Genomic DNA, 18,387 nt, shown 5'->3' with positions numbered 1-18,387 from the left:
CCCATACTTTAGATTATTGGAAGAATATTGTCAACAAAGTGGTTCCACTGTATAAATTTACATATGAATCTAGGGGATGCCCAAAATAATTCTCCATGGTATGGGATATTTGGACAGAGTCCAGGGATACTCGGTTCATCGGAAACACCTCCATAGCTTCTCGCTGACGTGTTGATCATGAAATGCATTGGGGCTGCGCGCTCGCCTATGCTGACGTAATTTCCAGTATTGTTGGTCTCGGTTTTTGCTGCAGTTGAACGCACCCTGAGATGCAGTGAAACGGTGTCTCTGTCACTGTACATGTTGGTGCTAGCACATTGGCACCTTAAAATTATTTGAACATTGAAGTTTTCCATGATTTAGCCATCTGTTGAGTCTGTATTTCTCTCGCACGAGTGAAGGTTAAGCACGGCTATTTAAGAGTACATGTCCGTACACAGACTTTTTTCTTTGGTGTTAGGTCTCCTATTTGAGGACTTTTTCTTATTTAAATTTGTATTTGTGTGGTTATTGTTTATGCACTAAGATACCAAGTCATATTTATATTTGAGTTAGCGCCAACTTTTCATATTTTCTAATGATTTGCTAGGTGATTCATTCACTTGTAAAAGGGGCAGCTCTACTCACTATTCACTATATTTATTGTTTAATGCCACTTCTTATTCATTCAAATCTCATTAATTCTTTTAGATGTTAGGTCTCTTTACTGATTTTGTATTTATCATAATTATTGTCATTAAAACAATACCCTAAGTGTATTTTATGCAACCCTTTTGTGGCACTGTCTCAGGTATGTATAGATTAACCTATTGTATGTTTTAATTATAGATGTGTAAATCAGTTTGTCAGATCAGATTACATGCATTTGCTCAGGTTAGATGTAAGGCAAACTTTTGAAAATTAGCTGTAAATGTTCTTTGCTACTTTAACATGTTGATATTTGTTAGCCTCCCTTGTGCTGCTTTACATGCCTTATTATCACTTCCTGTGATATCCCCCTTCACCTCAATCATTTAATCCTCAGATACAATACCCATTAAAAATGCACTGCAGAATCATGTCTTAGGCCTCGTACACACGACCGAGTACCGTATTTATCGGGGTATTGCACGCTCTGGCGTATAGCGCGCACCCCTAAAGTGGACCCGCATTCCTGTAAAAAAAAACATTTTAGTACTTACAGTTTTGGTGTCTATGGCGTCCATCGGCGACCTCGTCGGGTCCGGCGTCCGCCTGCGGCTTCGGTGGTGTCCTCCTCGTCGGGGTCCGGCGTCCTTCTGCGGTGTCCTCCCCGCTCGATCCCCGCTTCCTGCACTGAGTTTGAACTACTGCGCCGGCATATACCGAGCTCAGTACACTCGTGTATAGTCGGGCAGGCTCGGCTCCTCTCGCGGTCACGTCCTGTGCGTCCTGTACGTCCAGGACGTGACTGCGAGAGGAGCCAAGCCTGCCCGACTATACACGAGTGTACTGCGCTCGGTATATGCCGGCGCAGTAGTTCAAACTCGGCGCAGGAAGCGGGTATCGGCGTATATCACGCACCCACAAATTTGCCCTGAATTTCAGGGCAAAAAAGTGCGCGGTATACGCCGATAAATATGGCAACTCGTCGGGCGAAATACATAATTTTCCTCGTCAAGTTCCTTGTTAGTCTTGTAGAGGAACTTGACAAGCTTGCTTTGCGTACACACTTAACAGACAAAATCTCCTCGTTCTCAAACGCGGTGATGTACAACACATACAACGGCAGGGAAAGTTTGATTCCACTTGCACAACTCTTGGGGCTGCTTTTGCTAATCTTATGTGTTTGCGTGTTAAATAAAAGTTTGGTAAGAGACGATTTGCACTTTTCAGTCTGTTACAGCTTTAAAAATGTGTTTATCTCCATTACAAATGCTACTTTTACTCCCGTCTCATACTTTAATCTGAGCAAGCGCGGGTTTCTTAGCATACACACGCTCAAGTTTCTCGTCGGAAACCAGCCCGACGAGGAACTCGACGAGCCAATTTGAGACTCCCGTCGAAGGAAAAAGAGAACTTGCTCTCTTTTTGGATCGTCGAGTTCCTCGACCGTTTCCTCAATGAAAAATGAACACACGACCAGTTTCCTCGGCAAAAAAGCTCTCCCACCAAGTTTCTTGATGGATTCTGCCGAGGAAACTGGTCGTGTGTACAAGGCCTTAGGCCTCATACACACGGGCAAGAATCTCGCCAGGAAAAAAACATAGTTTTTACCGACGAGATTCTTGGCAAGAATCTCTTGCCGCCCGAGTGTACACACTGACCTTTCAAAAGAACCGCGGTTCTCTTGAAAACCAAGAACGCGGTGACGTCATCACGTATGACAAGCATGCGCTCGTCACAATCGATACCATCGCCGCCATCTTGCTTCACCCTACCTATGCCGTGGAAGCTACCGCGAATGCTATAAAGTCATTTCGAGCATGCACGGGTTTCCGCGGTAACAGGTAAGTATACACACTCTCGGGTTTCTTGTCGGGAAACAGGCCAACAAGAATCCCGACGAGAAAATAGAGCGCAGGTTCTCTATTTTTCTCGTCGAGATTCTGGCCAGATTTCCCGACGAGAAACCTGAAAGCCTCGTACACACGAATGGTTTTCTCGTCAAGAAAGTTCTGCCAGCAGTTTTCTTGCTGTTTTTTGCAGAGAAAACCGGTCGTGTGTATGAGGCCTTACTTTCTAAATGTATTGGAGTGCAAGTTCCTCTCAGTGCTGCCCAAAACCTTCCATTATAACCCTGCTATAGAGGTCAGTGCATGTTCAATACCATAGCACTCAACTGATTTCGAGGGACTGTCCCTGATTTGGAGCAATGTCCCTCTATCCCTCTTTCCCACTCATTTGTCCCTCATTTTGGTCTGATCTATATAGTTGTGCATAAATTGCACTTTTTATCTTTCAAAAAGTGTTTTCCAGTGCTAAACCTTTCATCCAAATTCTAAATAGCTGCATTTGTACATTTTAAAAGCCAATATAAAGGAATGTAGAATTAAAGTGTAGCGCCAATACAGAAAACCGCCTATTATGGCGGATCGACTATAAACCTTCTGATAGTGTGATCAAAGGTTTAAATAATAATACTTAATTCAAAAATCACTGTGACCTTAATATGTGAATTAGTGAATAAACACAAATGTAATGGGTCACTCAAACAGCATCCAACAGGACTGCCTGAGTATTCCTATATAACACTCAGTGACTCTAAAGCATGAAACAAGTGAATCACAAATCTTCCAACGACAGTATTGTGAAAAAATATATACAAACAAATATTGCAGTGTATTAATATAATAAAAAAGAAGAAAAAAGTCCCAGATAGAGTGAAGGATAAATCCATACACTATAATAGTGGTATGAGTCTGTTCCCCCCTACTAGACTCAAGCAAAAATGCTTATTCCAGGATACAGTCCTCAAATGATCAACAGATATATGAGTTAGGAAGAAAAAGCTGGTCCATATGTAATGACAGCAATATGGGTCTGTTCCTCCTCTGTATGACTCCAATGGGATATTTACTCTGGAATGCAATCCTCCTGTGATTATAGCAAATATGTGAATAAGGTACCCTTACCAGATTAGGTGGACCCACAACTCACCATACGGTGGGAGGGTCTTACGAGCTTGTGTGGGCCGATTGCCCCCTTAGATTGCCGTCTGGGAGCTTGTCCTAGGCGTAGCCAGCGTCCGATGTATTCAGAATGCCTCCAGGCCAGGAATCACACTCCAAGGGGTGGGCAAAATACCGTGGTGGCCCCGTGTAGGTACCAGATCAGCTCCAAAATGCAATAAGTGGAGGAAGAGAGAGAAAAAACTCCTCATAGTGTAGATGATAAAAAAATGTATTTAAAATTCAAACATCACACTGGTGACAAAAGCAAATCTCAAAAGGTAAAAAACTATAAAACACAAGTGAAAAAATAACACAGCAACTATTCCACCTTGCAGGGGTAGATAGATGTAATCCACAAAAAGGAGAGTTGTGCAGTGTAGAAGCGGTGAGGCCAAAGTACCTGACCGGTTTCCTCTGATAGAGACTTCAACTGGGGTATACTACTGGCCCCCGCCTCTCACCTGCACTTAAATAGCTGCACCCACCTGAATAAGACCCCATATCCTCCATTATTCTCATACGGCGTGCGTGTCATTTGCAGCTCCACTTCCGGGAATCTGCACTTCACACGCCAGGAAGTGGGGGGGCGGGCGTTAATGCCGCATTCCTATAGGTTAATACTAAGGCGGACAGTCCCCTACAGCCACTCAAGGGTGGTCAGGCGTCTCACCCTTGTTCCCATCCAATAGGGACACAGAGCGGTGCCCATTTAGCCAAGAGAACTCCGCCCCAGGTGGACGCGGCAAACGTTGTGACGTCACACGTCCCTGCGCTCCGCCGTGCGTTCCACCCGCTTACACCGCCCATTCTCCTGACTTAACAGGTATCATGTGGTGCGGAAGTGGCGTCATGCGTTCCATACGCTTGAGCTTGCGCTCCAAGGGATCATAGAGCGTCGTGGGACATAAGGAGATGCGGTAAACACCTCATATCCATCTCTCTATACAAATCAGGGATACTGGCAAATCTATTAAAGGAGAAACCATCCTCTAATATTTAAAACAGGTATATAAAAAGAAACCAAAAAATAATCCAATCTCAGGAATTATCTTATTCGGTCTCATGTAGATGGGTGCCAGCTATATAAACATAATTCAAAAGCCACAGTTTGATGTAAAGAAAGGAAAAAGAATATTCAGCAAAGTACATATATAGATTCTATGCACAGAATAATCGACCCTCATCTTTTTATAAGAAACAGGCATCCAATTGAATCACCTATGATTGGTTAATATAAGCGTTCACGTCCCAATCAACATTCAAGCCGTAGGGGACGTAGCTTTTTAATTGGTATATCCAGAAAACTTCCAATTTTGATACTCCCCTAACATTGGGTTCACCCCTCCAATGCGGGACAAACTTATCAATGATTTGGAAGCTCGTACCTTCCAACCTCTTATTGTGTCGCTCCAAATAATGTCTAGGCACTGTATGGTTGGTGCGACCTTTTAAGATGCTGGTGATATGTTCACCTACCCTTGTGGAAAAGCTCTGTATGGTACGACCAACGTACTGTTTCCCACAAGGGCAGGTGATAAGGTAGACGATTGTAACGGCTACCCACTGGTAGTGAGGGGTATCGGCCGTTGGAGACGTCCTTTTTGCTGACAAGTTATGATATGCAGGTACCGCCGGTATATCCCATCGAACGCCCTTCCAAGAAACGAGACGTGCTACGTTTGAAGGGTCAAGCAGACTGACTTTATTTGGCATATTTCACCTGCTTATATCTGCTTACAACTGTTACAAGAACAATGACAGTTTCCGCCCTCCCCTTTCCCAGTAGGGGGCTTCAACACAGACCCCCTGAAACAATGACATCTCCTTGAATTAATCACTTGACCAGTTTCTAGACGCTTCGGCACCTCACCCCACTTAACATTTCCTGGCCAGGCACATAGAATTCAATTAACCTTTAAAACAATTATCACTCACACATAATCCCCATCAGCATACACCTCAGGCCCCGTACACACGACCAGTTTCCTCGGCAGAATTCAGCTTCCGACCGAGTTTCTGGCTGAATTCTGCCGAGGAAACTGGTCGTGTGTACACTTTCGGCCGAGGAAGCCGACGAGGAGCTCGACGAGGAAATAGAGAACATGTTCTCTATTTCCTCGTTGTTCTATGGGAGCTCTCGTCCTGCCGAGCTCCTCGGCGGCTTCAGTGCTGAACTGGCCGAGGAACTCGATGTGTTTGGCACGTCGAGTTCCTCGGCCGTGTGTACGAGGCCTCACAGGGGGCTGTTTACCTGCACACAAAAGAAGAGTTCATTATCTATGCGAAGAGTACATTAGCATTCCAGCAATGAAAGAGACTTGTCCAGTTAACCCTTTGAGCTCAGAATACAATGTGGTACATCCGATGGTGACAAGCCATGCAGTTCCTTGTAGTCCCCCTGCACGAAGATTATAACTGTCTCGGCAGCATGCCTGTGTCCGTTACACTACTCCCCCTTTGTGGAACACTCCGGCAGACCCGGATTGATCCTTTTCGGATCAACTTGGGGATGTCCGGTCTGCTGTTAGGGTAAAAGTTCCGTTTGCCTGGACCGTCCGTCAGCCTTCCCATTGGCTTACCAGGTCGGTAGCTGATGGTGACGGTGAATAATAGAATTCAGTTCTGGAACAGTCACTTGCTTTGCTCTCTCAATGGCTCCCAAAACCTGTTGCTGATGCTCTTGGGACAGATACGGCACCACCTGGATGCAAATCCCATTTAATCTTTTGACAATTTCCGCCTGTTTGTGCATTTCAATGTTCAAGCCACGGGACATCTCATAATACATGACATAGTGTCGTTGCATCTCTGATTTCTCACTGGCCAACTTGTCACATTCCCATTTTAGACTGTGATATTGTGCCGGATCTACAGTACATGTCGGGGAAGGTAGTCTTACCCGGTTCTCAGCAGCAAGCGGGTTGATTCCAGCAACGCGGGTGGTCACGGGACAAGCAGCAGCAGGTGTAGGTAAATAAGCCGAAGTCAGAGGGCCAATGTCGTTGCCCAGCACCACCTCGGCAGGTAGGTTGTCCATGATACCAACTGTGGTCTTTCCTGACCCGGCTCCCCAGTCTAAGTGCACCCGGGTGGTGGGTACGTGAAATACAGCACCCCCTGCGACCCGGACGGCAACTGTGCGAGTGGACACGTTCTCTGGCTTTACCAGATGTTTTTGAATCAGAGTGATAGTAGTCCCGGAATCTCTTAAGCCTTGTGCTACTTGTCCATTCACTCGTACCTCCTGACGGTGATGCTGACGGTTATCCGGAGAGGCCGCTTGTATTGGGTCTGCCTCATACCAAATTCCCAGACATTCCTCAGGGCCCCCTTCGGTCTCCAGGCAGTGGTCCGCAGAGGGACGTGATGGAGTGACCTCTGTGTTAGGTTCTGTGCGTCTCCAATTGTTATTTGTAGCTCTCAAAGGGCAATAACGAGCAATATGTCCCGTGTCGCTGCAGTGATGGCACGTCACCCTAGGCGAATCCCGGGGGTAGTTGCTAGGCCCCTGAGGATGTGGTGGAACTGGAGCCCGAAACTCTGGGCGTGGGGTGACGGTTGGAGTACGCGGTTCTACCTTATGAGCCAGCCGTGTAGTACCCTGGCTTACTTTCCTTGTTTCCGCGTACTCATCTGCTAGCCGAGCCGCCTCGTTTAAGTTAGCGGGCCGGCGATCTCGTACCCAGTCTTGTATGTCTGCGGCCAGGTCTTGGAAGAAATGTTCCATTAGGAACAGCTGCAATACTTCCTCCCCGGTGTTGGCCTTGCACCCTTGGACCCAAAGGGATGCCACCCTTTGTAACTGGTTGGCCCATTCCATGTGGGAGTCCACAGCCATCTTCTTGGACTCCCGGAAGCGCCGGCGGTAGGCTTCTGGCGTCACGGCATATCGGGTTAGCAGCGCCTTTTTAACTTGCTGGTATTGTAAAATATCCTCTGGAGCGAGAGCCCGAAAGGCTTCATTGGCTTTGCCCGACAATTTCCCCGACAAAATAGTGACCCATTGGTCTGGTGGTACCTGGTGTAGTGAGCACTGCCTCTCAAAGTCCGCCAAATATCCATCGATTTCCTCCTCACTTTCTACAAAAGCTTTGAATGCAGTGAACGGTATTTTCTTTCCTGTAGCAGCAGGTGGGGGGGTAGGAACTGCAGGTGTAATGGGCTGTCTCGCTCTTACCAGTTCCAGTTCTTGTCCCCTCTTCGTTTGTATTTCTTCCCTTGCTTCCCGGAACAGCTGGTTGATTAGTTCCACGGACGTTTCTGGATACAAGGATAATCTCCGCTGTACAATCCCAGTAATTACATCTTCTTTGCTGACCGGTGCAAGGGGCTCCGTTCCTTCCATGGATCCATCCATTTCATCCAGCTCCAGCAGGTCAGCTATCAGCTCCCTCCGTGGTCTGTTGCTGGCGCTCCTACCACGACTCTCCAATAGATCTTTCAGTGTGGATCTTTTCAGCCTGGCGTACTGCGACTCCATTCAGAACTTGCTCTTTGGATAAAAGGACCATCCCACTGCTACCAACCAAATGTAACGGCTACCCACTGGTAGTGAGGGGTATCGGCCGTTGGAGACGTCCTTTTTGCTGACAAGTTATGATATGCAGGTACCGCCGGTATATCCCATCGAACGCCCTTCCAAGAAACGAGACGTGCTACGTTTGAAGGGTCAAGCAGACTGACTTTATTTGGCATATTTCACCTGCTTATATCTGCTTACAACTGTTACAAGAACAATGACAGTTTCCGCCCTCCCCTTTCCCAGTAGGGGGCTTCAACACAGACCCCCTGAAACAATGACATCTCCTTGAATTAATCACTTGACCAGTTTCTAGACGCTTCGGCACCTCACCCCACTTAACATTTCCTGGCCAGGCACATAGAATTCAATTAACCTTTAAAACAATTATCACTCACACATAATCCCCATCAGCATACACCTCACAGGGGGCTGTTTACCTGCACACAAAAGAAGAGTTCATTATCTATGCGAAGAGTACATTAGCATTCCAGCAATGAAAGAGACTTGTCCAGTTAACCCTTTGAGCTCAGAATACAATGTGGTACATCCGATGGTGACAAGCCATGCAGTTCCTTGTAGTCCCCCTGCACGAAGATTATAACTGTCTCGGCAGCATGCCTGTGTCCGTTACAACGATATACTTAGTTGCACATGTAAAAAATTGCTTCATTGGATACTCTACTCCTGTACGTGTAGATTTGAAGCAAGTTGTTTTCTTTCTACCATTTATATTATTGAGGCAAACATTACATCTCCTACAGGGATGGAACCCCTTAGAGAGAGGAAAGAAAGAAGGCTTGATTGGTGGGTCTGAGATATTGGGAGCAATTTGGTTTTTTAGTGATGTAGCTCCCCTGTAGATCACTCCAGCATTGGTAGGAAGCGAAGGTCCCAAAATCCGATCGCTTTTCAAAATTCTCCAATGCCTCCCAATAATCTCCTTAATTTGTTTGTGTTGAATAGAAACGGTGGTAAAGAAGGAATTCTTAAATTGTATTTCTTGAGTGTTTTTTTGTCGTTCAATCTTACCTTACCTTATTCGACAGTATTTTGCTTTATTTCTTAGATAACATGCTGGCTTCATAAGTCAGTTGCCACCCTTGATTCTGCTGAACTTAACAGAGGGCATTTTTACTTTGGTTACTTTCTTGACAAAATAACCATATAATGCCCAATTTTGGAATCGTTCAGTAATTGCAGCATCATTTTTTTTCCCACAAAGTAGATGTTGGCGGTGGATTGGCAACTCGCCAGCAGAGCAGGTTTAAGATTTATTTCTTGGAAAGTCTGCTGATGTTTGTTGAGAATTTGGTCTAACAAGTAATAATCTAAAATATTTGCACTTATACAGTATCTATGTTTATGCAAAAAAAAATAACTGTGTGAGATTCATATTTTATACTCCAATAATATGTTTTCTACTTTACCTTTAGCCATTGAACTGGAATACTCTGTGGATCTGGGGCTCACGTGGAATCCTGTATTAAAAGATTGTTTGCCAACCAATGTGGAATGTAATAAGTACCAACTTCAGAGGGTGCTGGTATCTGACACATTTAACAAATGGACCAGAATTACTTTACCTCTGCCTCCATACACAAGGTAAAAATGCAAAGCTGTTCTTTATAATGGCATTAGAAAGTAAATAAAGGCACTGAGAAACTCCTGGCCTCTTTAATGCTTATATAGTAAGATCTAATGTCAGCCAAAAGTTCTGATTCTGCAATAAAGAATCCTAATAGTTCAGTACTTTAATGTATGTCATTGAATTATTTTAGGGCTGTTACTGATTAAAGTTTTCATGTTCGTTTAATCAATTTTTTTTTAATCGACTAATTTTGATTAATTATAACGCACATACATTTTTCGGATCACCACCATATATAGTCACCACTGTAATATCCACAGATATCTCCCCCACTGTAATATCCACAGACATCTCCCCACTGTAATATCCATAGATATCTCCCCCCACTGTAATATCCACAGACATCTCCCCCCACTGTACGATCCACAGACATCTCCCCACTGTAAAATCCATAGACATCTCCCCCACTGTAATATCCTCAGACATCTCCCCCACTGTAAGATCCACAGACATCTCCCCCACTGTAAAATTCATAGACATCTCCCCCACTGTAATATCCACAGACATCTCCCCACTGTAATATCCACAATAACCCCCACTGTAATATCCACAATCACCCCCACTGTAATATCCACAACCTCCCCCACAGTAATATCCACAATCTCCCCCACTGTAATATCTACAAAGAATCCTAATAGTTCAGTACTTTAATATATGTCATTGAATAATTTTAGGGATGTTACTGATTAAAATTTTCATGTTCGTTTAATCAAATTTTTTTAAGTCGACTAATTTCGATTAATTATAACGCACACACATTTTTCGGATCACCACCATATATAGTCACCACTGTAATATCCACAGATATCTCACCCACTGTAATATCCACAGACATCTCCCCCACTGTAATATCCACAGACATCTCCCCACTGTAATATCCACAGACATCTCCCCCACTGTAATATCCACAGACATCTCCCCCACTGTAAGATCCACAGACATCTCCCCACTGTAAGATCCACAGACATCTCCCCACTGTAAAATCCATAGACATCTCCCCCACTGTAATATCCACAGACATCTCCCCACTGTAATATCCACAGACATCTCCCCCACTGTAATATCCACAATCACCCCCACTGTAATATCCACAATCACCCCCACTGTAATATCCACAATCACCCCCACTGTAATATCCACAACCTCCCCCACTGTAATACCTACAATGACCCCCACTGTAATATCCACAGACATCTCCCACACTGTAATATCCACAATCACCCCCACTGTAATATCCACAATCACCCCCACTGTAATATCCACAATCACCCCCACTGTAATATCCACAATCTCCCCCACTGTAATAGCCACAGACATCACCCACACTGTAATATCCACAGACATCACCCCCACTGTAATATCCACATCTCCCCCACTGTAATATCCACAATCACCCCCACTGTAATATCCACAATCTCCCCCACTGTAATATCCACAGACATCTCCTTCACTGTAATATTCACAGACATCTCCCCCACTGTAATATTCACAGACATCTCCCCCACTGTAATATTCACAGACATCTCCCCACTGTAATATCCACAATCACCCCCACTGTAATATCCACAATCACCCCCACTGTAATATCCACAATCACCCCAACTGTAATATCCACAACCTCCCCCACTGTAATATCCACAGACATCACCCCCACTGTAATATCCACATCTCCCCCATTGTAATATCCACAATCGAACCCACTGTAATATCCACAATCTCCCCCACTGTAATATCCACAATCACCCCCACTGTAATATCCACAATCTCCCCCACTGTAATATCCACAATCACCCCCACTGTAATATCCACAGACATCTCCTTCACTGTAATATCCACAGACATCTCCCCCACTGTAATATTCACAGACATCTCCCCACTGTAATCCACAGAAATCTCCCCACTGTAATCCACAAACATCTAACATCTCCCCACTGTAATATGGTCCACATCTCCCCAACTGTATAGGAAGATTAGTGCTTTCTTAGTCTTACCAGAGAAGCTGGCCAAACACGAGCAGTTGAGGCCGGGTGATGACGTCAGCACGCCGCTCTAGGCTCACCTAGGCCGCCGCGGGGGAAAACCATGATGGCCGCCGCTCCGGGAGCTAGGCCGAAGCAGTGGATTTCCACGGATCACGTGGTGTGCCGATCCGCATATGGTGACCCGTTCGAATCACCGATCATTTACGATCCGTTGCACCACTAGTACCGATCAAAATAATTGATAGATCCAAAAAAATTACATTTCCACAGCCCTAAATTATTTGTTTGCTTTAGTTTCTAAAAGAGAATGTGTCATGGGTAGCAGGGAGCTGCTGGCTGTATCTAGGGGTTTTAGAAACTATTGGGGCTGAGGAACCTGATGGCTTGATTATAGTGCAGAAAGAGAAATCTGAGCACAGTGCAGACATACAGTAGAGTAGATACAGGATCAGGTAAGACAGACGGGAGTCTACTGCCAGATGGTACTAATGGCTCTTACTGGGGTGCAGGAACCGGTTGCATCAAGTCTTTGTTAGAACCATTGAAAGTACAGATGGAGCAGTGTGGCAGACTGATAGAACATCCCCGGCAGGAAAGACACAACATATTCAAGACAATAAAGTGGAAGCTACAACAGTCTTTTGACAATGGTTACTGTTCTGACACCTGTCACGGAGAATGATAGCTAGTAAGACATCTACCAATGCTAAGTGAAATTTCAAGCCCTAATAACAATAAAGGCAAATAGATTTCTCAGATTGATCTTTGCAGTGGAATTTAGTGAGTGAGGTGAAGCTCTGTTGAATTCCATCATCCAATCATGTGCAAGCAAAAATGCTTTTTTTTTTTTTTCCTTGATTGTTTTTTTTTTTGCGAAATGAAATTTCACCTAATTCAAAAAGCAGTAATGTTAAAAATGTTGTGCTCTTTCAACTTGACTGATTTCCCATTTATACTCAGGCTATAACTAGTACACAGTGAGGTTGATTTAACCCCCCTGGCGGTATTCCCGAATCTGGCTCGGGGTAAGATTTATTTATTTATCCCCGAGCCAGACTCTGGCACGCTTCGCAGCAGCCGCAGACAAAGTTACTTACCTTGTCCCTGGATCCTGCGATGCATCCCCGCTGTGTGAGCGAGCGGCGTCCTCGCTCGATTTACACAGTGTCCCCGCGTGCCGCCAATCTCCGTTCCCTGCGACGTTACAACGCACGGGGGCGGAGAACAGCGCCAAATTCAAAAAAGTAAATAAACACATTACATACAGTATACTGTAATCTTATAGATTACAGTACTGTATGTAAAAAATACACACCCCCTTTGTCCCTAGTGGTCTGCCCAGTGTTCTGCATGTACTTTTATAAAATAAAAACTGTTCTTTCTGCCTGCAAACTGTAGATTGTCCATAGCAACCAAAAATGTCCCTTTATGTCAAAAGTGGTTTTAGAGCAGATAGAAAACAGCGATAATAAATTATAATCACTTGCAGAATTGTGCGATAGCGATTTGTGGGGAAATTCGTCATAAAAAAATAAAAGTAATGACAGCGACAATTCTGCAACTGAGCAAATTTCAGTGTTTTTGATTTGATTACATTATTGAATAATTTTTATTATAATCACATTATTATTTCTTATAATTATTTATAGTTATTTATTATATTATAATTTATGATTTTGTTTTTCAAACTTTATCATACCTGAGATGTCCTCTAGACTCTTGTTTGGACAGATTTAAGTGAGTTATTCCTAAGAATTGCAGGCCTACAATGTAAAACGCCAAATTTCCATGCAAAATAATTGTACTGCTTTCAGCACCTAAAATCTGAAATAATCATACCGCCAGGGAGGTTAAAAGAGAAGTTACACTTTGCATAAGAATTATGTCCAGAGCTTAGTGCAGTGTTTCTCAACTCCAGTCCTCAAGGTCCTCAAGGTGCCCCAACAGGTCATGTTTTCAGGCTTTCCATTATTTTTCACAGGTGATTTGATCAGTTTCACTGCCTTAGTAACTATCACAGCCGTTTCATCTGAGGGAAATCCTGAAAAAATGACCTGTTGGGGTGCCTTGAGGACTGGAGTTGAGAAACACTGGCTTAGTGAATGAAGTGAAGCACTGCTGACTTCTATCATCCAACCACCAACAAACAAAAATGCTGTTTTGTTTTTTTCATTTTTACCTGCGCACTTTTGGGGAATATAAGGCTATGGATGAACAATCAGAGAAACAACAGGGTTTCTTTTATATCTCCACAGTCAAATTGTTTTTGCACATACTGCAAAAGTGGACTGTGGAGATTTTGTGCAAGAATCTCCACAGTCCACTGTGCCGCTGCCAAGGCGTTTTGCAGGCACTTCCCATTGATTTTAATAGGAAGGGGTGCTTTAGGAGCGGTGTTTTCACCGCTCATAAACCGTTGCAAAGAAGCTGCTTGCAGGACTTTTTTTATGCCCTGCCAGCGCAGTGCCCCAGTGTGAAAGCACTCAGGCTTTCACACTGGGATTGCAGATGAGGTTTCTTTCAGGCGCTTTACAGTCACTATTTTTAGCGCTAAGTGTGAAAGGGGTCTAAAGGCAAAACTTTTTCTGGATAGAGTGGAGAGGAATTAGAGCTCTTGTCAGATATTTATTGCTGTCTGTGCCCCCGTAAGACATAGAGTGGGGTTTGGCCCCACTTGCTGCTCCTTTCTCACTGGCAGGGATTGACAGCAGCGGAAGCCAATAGTTCCCACTGCTGGGCATGAGTCATTGAGGAGGAAGAGAAAACCAGAGAAGGGCGCACCTACCTAGTGCAATTCCATTATAAACATTTATTAACCACTTAAGGACCCGCTCATGTATATATATACGTCCTGTTTTAAAGATGGATATCTCGGAAACGGCAGCAGCTACTGCCACAACCAAGATATCCATCTTTTCTTTGAGCGGTCCCATTATCGGCGCCGGGAGAGGGCCCCCCCTCCCACCGCTGTCCCGCACCCTCCGTCACTTACCGGAGCCGTCGGCAGCGGCGATCAGGTCCTCTCTCCTGCTTGCTGTGGAATAAAAGTGATCCATTTTTTTTTTCAGTGTAAAAATTAATAAAATAAATAAGAAAACAAACAAAACATTTTTTAAAGCGCCCCGTCCCGACGAGCTCGCGCGCAGAAGCGAACGCATAAGTGAGTAGCGCCCGCATATAAAAAAACGGTGTTCAAACCACACATGTGTGGTATCGCCGCGATCGTTAGAGCGAGAGCAATAATTCTAGCCCTAGACCTCCTCTGTAGCTCAAAAGATGCAACCTATAGAATTTTTTAAACTTCGCCTATGGAGATTTTTAAGGGTAAAAGTTTGACGTCATTCCATGAGCTGGCGCAATTTTGAAGCATGACATGTTGGGTATCATTTTACTTGGCGTAACATTATCTTTCACAATATATAAAAAAATTGGGCTAACTTTACTGTTGTCTTATTTTTTAATTAAAAAAAGTGAATTTCTTCCAAAAAAAGTGCGCTTGTAAGACCGCTGCGCCAATACGGTGTGACAAAAAGTATTGCAATGACCTCCATTTTATTCTCTAGGGTGTTAGAAAAAGAAATATATATAATGTTTGGGGGTTTTAAGTAATTTTCTAGCAAAAAAACTGTTTTAATCTTGTAAACGCCAAATCTGAAAAACAGCCAAAGTCCTTAAGTGGTTAAAAGATAAAAAGTGACACACGTAATACTCACAAACGCATGATGTATACGCGCATGTCAAAGCATAATGAAAACAAGTTGCCTCCAGGACTGGTGGAATGCTCCAACGATGCAAGGAAACCAGATGGCATCCGTGATGGCTTGGCTGACGCGTTTGAAGGAAGAACCCTCTTCTTCAGAGCCACACTTTCTTTCCACAAGCATAACACCTAAGCGCACGAGAGTTACTTTCTTGGTTTCTTTCCCAAGTATAAGGGGGGCTGGCGGGAGCTACATGCAAAAAGTTTTTAACCTTAATGCATTGACTGCGTTAGGTAAAAATAAAACTTTCTGCCTTTAGAACCACTTTAATGCAGAAGTGACATAGCAAAACTGCTTGTTCACAAATGTTTTTCCTTTAAATTACAGTTCCATTTTAAGAGAACTTTTTACAAATGGAAATATTTGGGGGACCTCCTTCCACTCCACAGATAGCTGAAGTCTCTTTACCATACAGTTTGCAGTAATATCACCAAAGGCTCCCTTAATAGCTGGATAGCTGCAGTGAGAAAAAACAGTGTAGCTATTGGAAGAGCAGAAACAATTCCAAGGTTGCTGATGACAGGTAGAATCAAGCATGTGGATGAAGGAACACACTGTGCCAAATCTCTGAGGTGATCATCACAGGCTTGTTACATTCAACAGAATGTGACAGGGTGGAAAAACAGCAGACCTGCATTTATGTGTGAATCTTCTAAAAGGTGCTTTTTGTAACTTAAATATGGATTGCTATGGAAGAGCACGCTGCAAGGTCCACAAATACAGCTTGGGTTGTGTGTCAACCTGTAACAAGAATTAACAGATTTTTCTGTTTTTGTGTGTTTTTTTTGCTTTCTACCGTTCTCTTTTTTTTTTTTTTTTTTGTAGCAATCATTTCCACTTTCAATGAACAGTAGGCAAAAAGACTTCCATTATGCAAATACACTTAGGAATATATTTTCTGATTTTGTACTGGGTTCATTTATCCAGTGCAGATGTCGCCACCTTGTGGCCATATCTTGCATTTAATGTTACATTTTGTGAATAACTAGTGAGGACTTTTAATACTGTATTTATTTAATACAGGTACTTATATTGTACTGCCAATTTATGTATCTATATGTATATTGTATATATGTATATTGTACATTTACATCAGTCCCTGCCCTTAAGGAGCTTACAATCTAAGGTCCCTATTCATACATATATTAGGTCCAGCATTTGACAGTTTTTTTCTACAGATATACTGCATAGATCACACTAAATACCAAAAAAGGATACAAAATGTAAGTTTAAGTATAGACCTAAATAAACATCCATAATGTTTCATCATATTTATAATAATGCATAGTTCTGTAGAGTAATTAATTTCCATAATTCCCAATCAATTTACATTATTGTGACTAAAATCATGTATCCCAGCACAGTATAGCAGGCGCAACCAAGAGAGTAGGAGGTTATTAAGGGTAATTGTGCATCTAACTACAATATCATGTTATGCTAATACCTGCATTTGATGTTTGTTTTTCATTTTGGAAGATCTCAAGGGACACGATTCCGGTGGAACCAGCCATCGCCTTTTGACAAGCAGCAAACCTGGGCTATTGATAACGTCTATATTGGAGATGGGTGTGTTGACATGTGCAGTGGCCATGGTCGATGTGTACAAGGAAATTGTGTGTAAGTATGATGTCATGTTTTTTTTATTGCATCCTACTCAACTTTAGACTGTTTTCCTGTGGCTCTGGGCATACTAGAACTATATTTTAATCAATTTTTAACGATCACACAGCTAAACTAGGGCTAACTGTCACATTGGGGTTTATTTGCTAAAACTGGAGAGTGCAAAATCTGGTGCAGCACTGCATAGAAACCAATCAGCTTCCAGTTTGTTTGTTTTTTGTCACAGCTTAACCTGCCTGGCGGTATCCCCGAGTCACGCTCGGGGTGGATTTTCGATGCTAAGATCGGTATCCCCGAGTCACGCTCGGGGTAGCTGTGCAGAGTGTGCAGCGGCGCGGCTTACCTTCGCAGCATCCACAGACAAGTTACTCACCTTGTACCTGGATCCTGCGATGCATCCCCGCTGTGTGAGCGAGCGGGACCTCGCTCGATTCACAGTGTCCCCGTGTCCCGCCGATCTCCGTTACCTGCGACGTTGCGACGCACGGGCGGCGGAGAACGGCGCCAAATTATAAAAAGTAAACAAACACAATACATACAGTATACTGTAATCTTATAGATTACAGTACTGTATGTAAAAAATACACACACCCCTTGTCCCTAGTGGTCTGCCCAGTGTCCTACATGTTCTTTTGTATAATAAAAACTATTCTTTCTGCCTGAAAACTGTAGATTGTCCAAAAGTGTCCCTTTATGTCAAAAATTGTTTTAGAGCAGCTAGAAAACAGCGATAATAAATTATAATCACTTGCAGAATTGTGCGATAGCGATTTGTGGGGAAATTCGTCAGAAAAAAATAAAAGTAATGACAGCGGCAATTCTGCAACTGAGCAAATTTCAGTGATTTTGAGTTGATTACATTATTGAATAATTTTTATTATAATTATATTATTATTTGTTATAATTATTTATAATTATTTATTATATTATAATTTATAATTTTGTTTTTAAAAAAAAATCATACCCGGGATGCCTACAAGACTCTTGTTTGGTCAGATTTAAGTGAGTTATTCCTAAAAATTACAGACCTACAGTATAAAACGCCAAATTTCAAAGATCATAAATAAAATGTATTAAAGTGTCCAGTGCATTAAAATGTGTCCAGTGCTTCAATAAAGTGAAAAATATTCACTTGCAGAAATTCAGCTTAATTCAAAGTGCACACACCTCTGTGAATCCTCCATCTTCCACTCTAATAACTTATCAGAGGCAATGACGATAT

At 43.2% G+C, this 18,387-nt stretch overlaps 1 protein-coding gene across 2 annotated transcripts in view; it reads left to right on the top strand.

Annotated features, from left to right (window-relative positions):
* RELN (reelin) overlaps window positions 1-18,387 on the top strand; it is a 538,933-nt gene that overhangs the window by 467,070 nt on the left and 53,476 nt on the right. For both annotated transcript variants that reach the window (XM_040343494.1, XM_040343493.1), the window contains exons 46-47: window positions 9,588-9,756; window positions 17,022-17,162. In XM_040343494.1, coding sequence (XP_040199428.1) covers window positions 9,588-9,756; window positions 17,022-17,162 — 310 coding nt within the window. The remainder of the gene's footprint in view (window positions 1-9,587; window positions 9,757-17,021; window positions 17,163-18,387) is intronic.

The sequence above is a fragment of the Rana temporaria genome, chromosome 3 (assembly GCF_905171775.1).
Source record: "Rana temporaria chromosome 3, aRanTem1.1, whole genome shotgun sequence".
In the NCBI taxonomy this organism is placed as follows: Eukaryota; Metazoa; Chordata; class Amphibia; order Anura; family Ranidae; genus Rana; species Rana temporaria.
The sequence above is the reverse complement of the archived record's forward strand: the minus strand, read 5'-3'. Positions and strand labels throughout refer to the sequence as shown.